Raw genomic sequence first — 9,129 nt, forward strand, 5'->3', positions numbered from 1 at the left:
ACGCCAGTCTTATAACTATTTCGAAATTAAACCCTACTTAGCGGTTGTCTGACTGGGGCAGAATATTCCTTCAACTTTAACTAATTTTAAACTAATTTTAGACACTAATTTCAAGACACTTAAAAGATTTTAGGGACTATTTCAAAACATGAAGATTTAGGGGACTAATTTCGAAAACCTTAAAAGATATGATGGATTAATTTCAAAATATGAAGATTTGGGGGGACTATTTTCATCAAAATATGAATATTTGGGGGACAAATCTCAAAATATGAAAGATTTGGAGGACTACTATTGAAAAAGCCCATGAAAATGGCCAAGACTGTGATGTTTGATTTCAAACCTGTACAGGGGTTGCGGCCAACAGCATTCCGGCCACAACACCTCCAAGAACACGGCCGTCGGATCCTGCTAGTGCCACACTCAAGCCACCGGTTCTGCTGCGGGTACCACCAGTTTCTGTGAGCAAGAAAGATCCTGATAGAGAGATGATTTCGAAGCGTCCCTATGTGAAGGTTACTGAAGTCAGTATTCATTTTAATAACTTCCTATTTAGGCAAATACTTTGCAAAAAGGGGAAAAATTTTCGTGAAAGAATAATTCTGCTTCAGCTAATTTGATTTGCTAGAAAGTCAATGATCAGCTAAAGGTTAAATAAGAAAATTGCATTCTTCTCTTCATATTTTCTCTGAAGAAATATGAAGAAAGCAAGCATTTTATCCTACATGAAGATTAGTATTCTCGCGTAAAGAAAGCACTTCTCTTTCAGCAAATGCGCTATACTCAAGTGAAAAAAAGCTTCCAAGTTCTAACCATCATTTGTGAGTGTAAAAACTGGAGATGTAATAGATTACTTATGCCAGATCCTTTACTATTTTTATGACCAAAAGAAATTTTGCAAATGACTTAAGACATGAAAGAGTGCGCCATAAAGTGACCGAAAAGTCAAAAGTCTGATCAATTTCAAAGCAATTCTAATAGATATTAAAACAGGAAATTTATTTTCATTCCAAGTTTCTAACCTCGTAGGTCACTGTTCCACCAGATGTAGCAGGTTGGCGAAGTGTAACATTGCAGATGGCACCATTTGCTGAAAGAATACAGACGGTTTGTGGTCCTTGCTGTGAAAAGGCCATAATTTTTGAAGCTATATCCTATAAACACAATTGGCATGCAAATGATCAGTAGTGATGAAGGAAAAAATTGTAGACTAGGCATTTGGAGCTGGATTTGACTGAACTGTGATTCTTTAAAAGAAATTAAACAAATAAACATTGTCATTTCTTGGCTGGGATTAACACAACATCATATATGCAAACAGAAATAGATAGGATTTGAAGGAACAGGAAGATCACAAAGTTGAGGAAGAGAAAGGACTAAAGACAAGCAAAAATTTTAAGAGAGATAGATTCTTCATTGTCAAGAATTCATTCTCCTATAAATAATAATCAGCTAGTTGTTTCTACATAAAAATGGATGATGGTTGTTTTTCTTGCCTTGTTCGTGTGGATATGACTTGAATGTATCGTCTGTTAGGGGTACAAATGCAGGAGTTTTATATTTGTTACTAAACATGTAAAAGTTGGATGACCAAATTTGTTTGCTAGAATATGTAGGACATGTTCCCTGACATACCCTGACATTAAGAAGCTGTTTACTTCGCTGCAGTGTAATTTCAATGCAAGCGCCAGTTACAAGTAATTGCATATGCTTTTGTATTCAACTGCAGATGCTGCGACTGCTGTCATGCAGTTGTAGTTGTTTTCTTCAGTTCGCTAGTAGTAGTTGTATTTGTTTGGTGTATGAAATCTTTTAGACTTGTGTAGCGGTTCATTGCAATCGGAGCCAAAATACTTGTGTTGAATTGATTGCAATTGGAATTATAAAACCAAAACAGATCCCATGGTCCGGAATTTTATATTCTATAAGCCAAGCAACTCAACCTGTGGACTGTTACAGATTCCTGTATGGGTCATGAATGTATATGGCTATAAATATTGAATCTGAATTTAGAATGTATAGACCAACAATGAAAGGTTTGACTCAATAATATTGATCTCGAAGATGTATTTTCATAGGTGTGTGTAATTAAGTTACACCCTGTGATCCACCGGGGTTCGCCAAGATGGCTGTGTGGCTATGCTCCCTGTTCTGCAGTACCGGGTTCCTGCCAGCTTTCTAGAAATTGGGAGAGTTTTCATGTCGGCACCAATTACCCCACCGGTATACTATTTTCATATATGTCAATGATGCTATAGTATATATTAAGTGTTTACATATGTATAATTTAACCAGGTTGGATATACTATATCATATTACAATAACATACTAGATTCATGCATGGCATCCCTATATCCAGTACCCATAGCTGATCCCTTTATTACTTGGATCGTCAAGTGAACTAGAGCTTAATTATAATGGCTTCAGGAAGCAATCATAGTTTAGAACTTAATATGAGCTGAATCCAGGACATATTGTGGGTAGCAGTTAGCCAAGTCAAATAAACAAATCACATCCTGAGATAATAATTTTGGAGATCACTTCGAACTGTTATTGTTCCTGTTTCAGTAGATAAGTCTTAAAGATCTGTTTCAGTAGATAAGTCTAGAGCATATAACCAAACAGTATTAAGCACATAAAGAGGTCTTCAACCCTGCAGATATTCTATTAAGGGCTTTGTTAACTGAACTAACTTTACAATCTAAAAGCATACAGATTTTCAAACAAAATTCAAAAAATCATATAGATCTCGAGAAAAACAACACAAAAAAATCCAAAAAAAAAAAGTCAAATCTAAACAGCTATCAAACAGATCTATGCCGTTTAATTTTCTCTTCGTCCATGATCTATCTATTTTAACCAAGAAATTTTCTGTATTAGTTACAAGATGCAGAATCCACCTCATGCAACTATTACAAAGCCAAGTTTACTGAAGTTTTAAAATTGTAAGAAATTACAAAAAGGTTTATAAACAGATCATAATTATACTAAAGAGTCTATAAATTTTCAGTGAAATAAGAGTTTTTTTTACTATCACTTTTTTCAAATTCTCCCATAAAAGAAAAAACGATCAGTAAGCTTATGCGAAATAAAATTAATGCACAAATGATATTCCAGTTATCATCGGTTATTTTCCTGAAGAATATATAACAGCACCTCACTAAACAGTATTATTCAAATTGTGTATTGTCCATCAAATTTAGGTTTATATTTCCTATATACTAATGCAATTATTTTATTTCTTTCTGTGCCCATTCATGGATTCTTCATAAACTAGAGTTATTATGAAAAGTTATTATGCAATTCAATTGATGAACGAATCATCTACAATGTCCATATATAATTTTAGTTTCACCATCTCGCAGAAACATCTGAACAAGCTATGAAAGTACAAAGTAAAATATGTAAAAATAATCAAAAACTATTTGTGAACAAGCTTGAAGCTCTGCTGCTAAGTACAAAATTTCCAGGAAGAAAAATTAATATTAGACGAGTCCCTCAAAATGTTTCAGGCACTCCATATAGTACTTATACCATATATCCACTAAATAAAAGGTCAATTGAAGTTCTCGACTTCTCAAATTCTGTGATTTCTTTCTTATTGATGTCACCAGAATGGGTACAAACAATTTAACTGTAAGGATGACAATGATGAAAATGCCTTTACCCAAAACATACTGGAAGGACAAATGTAAAAATAGATAAAACTATGACACAGCACAAGCTTGAGTGCTTGGTAGAAAAAATTTGATCAAAAGTTCAAGTTCAGTGAATTGGAAATTTTAACAATTGATTTGTAGTACGTCATAGGATTGCCACATTGAGTTTTAACCTAAGAACTGTTACGTAGGCAAAATGACTTAATCTTAGAGAGAGATACCAAGGTTTGTTAGTATGAAAGCAAGTCGGATAAAATTACACAACTTTACAGTAAGAAATTAAGAATAAACAAACTACTCTAGTATACTAACTACTTTAATACTCCCCTCAACTGGACAATACAAATCAATCATATTTAACTTATTAAATAGAAGTATAAGACTTTTTATAAACAATGTCTTAGTGAAAAAAATATATATATTACTAATCTGACCATCCGCACTAATAAAAGGAGTAACTCTTCTTGTCTGCACCATGTTACAAATGAAGTGATAACTAACCTCCATATGTTCGCAATACAAAATGCATCAATATCAACCGCGAGGCAAAAGCACCACTATCTTTCAAAAAGAGACCGAACCCGTGTCATCTCGCAAGCAGTGTGAATAACATGATATTCACAATTGGGGTTGGTGGACTAAGGTTGAGAAAGACAGATATAATAATATTGGATCTACAAGTTCTGCGAGGGTCTGGTAAAATGGAAATTAGATAACTACTGAACTAATCAGTTATTATTCTAATTAAGCTCAAGAATAAACATTTTACCATATATAGGTTCTGTTGATCAAACATATCAGCTCTTTCCGGATAGAACAGTTAGTACAACTTTGTCATAAATATATGCATAATACTAGATAAATATGCAAAAATTATAATTCATCCTCATATGTAAGAACTAAAAAGGTATCAGAACTAGGCATAAGCAACATGGTAACAAGATGAAACCTGAAATTTGTATATAAGTACATTACAAGTAAGAACTAAAAAGGTATCAGAACTAGGCATAAGCAACATGGTAACAAGATGAAACCTGAAATTTGTAGTGAATGTATCAATAAACTTCACATGTTCATCTTAAAATGTAAGATACCAATAAAGGTTTACATATTTATCCTATAACATTAGTTAAACAATTAACCGTCTAACAACTTGTGCGCATTTTGGAGAAACGTGGATGCCAAAGGTAATAGTAAGAAAATGGAAAATATTAGAGATAGCACCCAATAAATATGTTTAATGCCTTACTTATTAAGGAGCAGGATTTCATCCAAACATGAACTCTAACTCATGAAATTTGCAGTTTTAAGACAAGTTGATAATCATCGCAGTCACCACCAAGGCACGAAGGCCGCAACTTGATGAGAAAACATTGTAAAATGGCAACATTTGCATCAATAATTATCTTATAATGAGGGATAAATTTTCCCACCCAGACTTTACCACAAAGATTAAAAAAAAAAAATTTGTACTGCAACAATATTTGATGGACGAAACTAGGTATGCTCTTAACTCATTGACAGCATCACCATTAACTAGTACAATGTGGCAAAGCCAATATCAAACCTTATGAAGAATAAAATTTATGGTACTAATATCAATACCTAGTAAAGTGGTATTGGTACTATCACCAACAAAGACTGAACACAAGTTTTCATACAGATCCTATTTGTGGTGCATTAAAGTGCCTGGGTGGAAGAACTTGCCCTAGCATCACAAGTACGAGTTTTAATTAGCAGGGTTGAAGAACTTGCCCAAAATTCACAAGTAAGAGTTTTTATTAGCAGGGTTGTTACAGTTTTTTTGGTCTCTGCAAAGAAGAACTGCCAACGACCAACCAGAATTATCACTTTATGAACCTACAAACAAGCTCCAGCAATTGTTATTTGGGGCTTAAAATAACAAATACCAGCCCCAAAAAATCCCGGCTTTATTGATTTTTTAAGTTAGCATTATTATGGTTTTATTTTTCCTCCTTCCTGAGATAATGAGTCTCCTATTTCCATCAGTGCAACAACTATCCAATGTGTTCTAAATCTAAATAAAATCCACAGTAAATTGAAAGCATGCTTGCTCCTAGAAAAAGTTAGGTCCAAAATTTGTCACTCAGTTAGTTTTTCGCAATGGAGGCCACATTTAGTGGTTTCTAAAGAAAAATATTATTACATGATGTCTTAAACTATTAACAACTTGCAGATAATCATAATGCATCATATCTTGATATATCATAGATATTAATTCAACAACTTCAAACAAGGTTACAACTTATGAAGCTAATTCTACAATTAACAAAAGAACCATATCTTTACATTTGATAAGGTTTGCAACTCCAGTAATCTACTATATGCTTAAAGGAAGATTCAAAGATTTATTGTTCATGCTACAGTACCTTTTAAGTATAGAGCAGTAGATATGATTTCTAATTTTAAACATACAATAGTCAAATCAAATGTATTAAACCTTAGAGAGAGGCAGGTTCAAAATGCAATGCTTAAAAAACAGGGGGCCGTGCTTTGTAAGGGGTACATACTAGTACATATTTAAACATTAACCTAAGATATTTAAACAAGAGGCAAGAGACAATTTAATTTTTAACTACATGTTACATACCTCTCCAGCTTTAACAGTGAGTACATGTGGAGTAAAACAAATCCCTGCAGAGCCTGCAAGTTTGAGAATAACTAAGCATGCTATCAACAGTTTTGAAAATAATTTATAAAAGGATCAACATGCAAAAAAGGACATGGTGGTATACAAACTGCATTATCATGCATTTCAGCAATAGAAGCTTCGTAATATTCATGTTCTTATACCAAATAAGGTTTAAGTTAAGGTTCAGGCATAGATCATGTCGACGCTAATTATAGTCTGCGTCCTGTTACTATAAACCTGAGATATTCATAAATAAGGAACCATGCATAAGACGATGAGTCATAATTGTCTTGCATAATATAAAAGAAAATAATAGAAAACCAAAATAAAATTTCAAACAGGAAGGCAAGATGACAAAAGGAATTATACTTCAATCAACTGAATAAAATCCAGTCTACTTGTCCATTAAAATATGAATTTAACAAACAATTAAGCTGTAAAAACTAAATTAGGTTGGACTAATAAGCTAACTGTCGTCATCTCAAACCATGAAAACTTTTGTTGGTGTTTATTGAGGTGAAGCACGAAAGGACGAGAAACCCAGCCAACTAAAACATCAAAATGAACTAACAAAATAAGAAAGGTAGGCATCTCATGACATTATATTCCTTGGAGTTGAACAAATAGTATCTGCGATATGACAGTATTGCAGCATTAAGAGTGTCTCAAACCTCGTAAGCCTAAAGAAAGTAAAATATATCAATATCTGGAATGTAAGAAATAGTAATCAGCATACACAAAAATGGTAACCTACTCTTCATGAAAACATCTGACAGAACATAATGGCCGAACTATTTAGGATGTAAAATGCTATCCATTATGCAGGGTACAGCTTGCAAATTATGTATCCAATGTACAAGTCATGCATAAGTTTACTCAAGGCAAATATATAAAAAGGGTTATTTGAATTTAACTACCCTAACATTTTACTACATTTTTTACTTTGATGCTCCAAAGTTTTTTTGCCCAAAAAGTACACCAATGTTTACCTCATTTTTAACTTTGATACTCCAAAGGTTTTTATTCCCGAAGTTCAACACAATTAACTTTGATACCCCCAAACTTTTACAGAAATCAATACCTTAAATTTTAACAAAAATTTGAAAAAAAAAATTATTTAAGTTTGGGATATCAGTATAAAATTTTGTTAAACTTTGGGGTATTTTTTGGGCACACGAATACTTAGGGTATCAAAGTTCAATTTGTTAAACTTTTTTGGGTGTCTTTTGGGAAAAAAAGTTGGGGTATCAAAGTTAAAAGATGAAGTAAAGTTTGCGGTATTAAGTGCAAATACCCCTATAGTAAACCATAAAAATAAATTATGGGAGCAAATATACTATCATTGCGAGGTTATATTAACAGTTTTATGAACAATAAAAATAATACATGGCAAGAAAATTTATAGTATGAAATCCACTAAGAGTTCCAAGAGATGCATATGGTATAACATGGCAGAGTATGTTTAATATAGTGTTCATTCATTATGCTCAGAGCATTAAATATTGCACCACATACAAACATATGTTTAGCGTAGTGTTCAAACATATAAATGGCAACATAAGTTGTAGTTATACCCAATGCATCAAGTTGTTGCTTCTTCCCAGACCCAAGAGGACGCCCACGCTTTTTAACACCCAGTTCCGACATGGAACTGCTATTGGGGTTTGACATCAGACTACCATTCAGATTCGAATATCCCGAAGATGAAGAAACAGGACACAATGCCAGAGCCATATTCCAATCAGGCCCATACTTTCTTGGCCTCCCCCTCTTCTTCTTCATTGGCCCTCCCATACTAACCACACCACATTGCCTCACGCTAGGCACGCTGTCCCCTTGGTACAAAGAGCTCGAGCCATCCATTTGCTTCGACCCGGAAGACACCATTTGGCTGAACGATATTCTCATGCCGGGCATCATCCCGCCCGAATTAGGGATCACCATTGAACTGTTAGGGTATGAACTGGGGCTCACTATCATGCTCGGAGACTCTGACGAGCTCATTCTTGAAGGTTCTCTAGCATCCATTCATAGAACTAATGGCAGTAGAAAAACCCTGAAAGAACCTGCGAAATAGAGTTGAAAATATCATAAAAACCCTCAAATTTTGGATCTCTTTGTCGAAAGAGTTAAAAGAAACAAAATACGAGTTAGGGTTTTGTTCAAACTCGACCTTCCAGATCTACGAACAAAAAATGGGCATCAAACGAAAAATTCCCAATTTTAACAAGATAGAAGAAAAGGCATCGGAAAAAACCACCAAAAATGGAAGGGAGAAATTCGAAATTAGCCAAACACTTCACAGAAAGGAGAGATACTGTACCTAAGAATTAGCACCCAGAACTGCGAAAAGACGACCTCCTTAGGGTTCTAAATGAGAGAAAAAAAAATTAAAAGAAAAGGGAAAAAAAAAACCAAAATGTCACCCAACCCTCACACCACCAAACCCTTGCCTATCATCATCATCATCGGAAAAGAAAAGAGAGAGATATGAAAATAAATATATTATTATGGTGCAAAATAAAATTAATTAAATTTTAGGAAAATGTGATCAGATAGATCACAGCCGTCCATTTGACAGCTGTAAATTGTAGAACATATTTTGATCGTGTGACTAATATTATACAAAAGCTTTGACAGCTTTCATCCCTCGCGCATGCTGCTATTATATAGTTTTTGGTAAATGGCAATTTTTTTAATAATAATATTTTCATATTTACATTTTTGTTAGATTGGGTACAGACGAACAAACACTTTCCCTCTCTTTTAACATTCAAATGCGGGAGAGAGACAAGGTAGATTAGGCCACTAGGTACT

The 9,129-nt window shown here is 33.9% G+C and overlaps 1 protein-coding gene across 1 annotated transcript in view; it reads right to left on the reverse strand.

The window, feature by feature from the left end:
* The window catches only part of LOC109823748 (AT-hook motif nuclear-localized protein 10-like), a 9,561-nt gene extending 637 nt beyond the window's left edge, over nt 1-8,924 (reverse strand). The window contains exons 1-5 of the mRNA XM_020390118.1: nt 8,636-8,924; nt 7,887-8,378; nt 6,271-6,323; nt 1,023-1,154; nt 344-505 (exon numbers count right to left, since the gene is read on the reverse strand). Of these exons, the coding sequence (XP_020245707.1) occupies nt 344-505; nt 1,023-1,154; nt 6,271-6,323; nt 7,887-8,340 (801 nt within the window). The 5' untranslated portion in view covers nt 8,341-8,378; nt 8,636-8,924. The remainder of the gene's footprint in view (nt 1-343; nt 506-1,022; nt 1,155-6,270; nt 6,324-7,886; nt 8,379-8,635) is intronic.

Source organism: Asparagus officinalis, chromosome 1, assembly GCF_001876935.1.
Source record: "Asparagus officinalis chromosome 1, Aspof.V1, whole genome shotgun sequence".
In the NCBI taxonomy this organism is placed as follows: Eukaryota; Viridiplantae; Streptophyta; class Magnoliopsida; order Asparagales; family Asparagaceae; genus Asparagus; species Asparagus officinalis.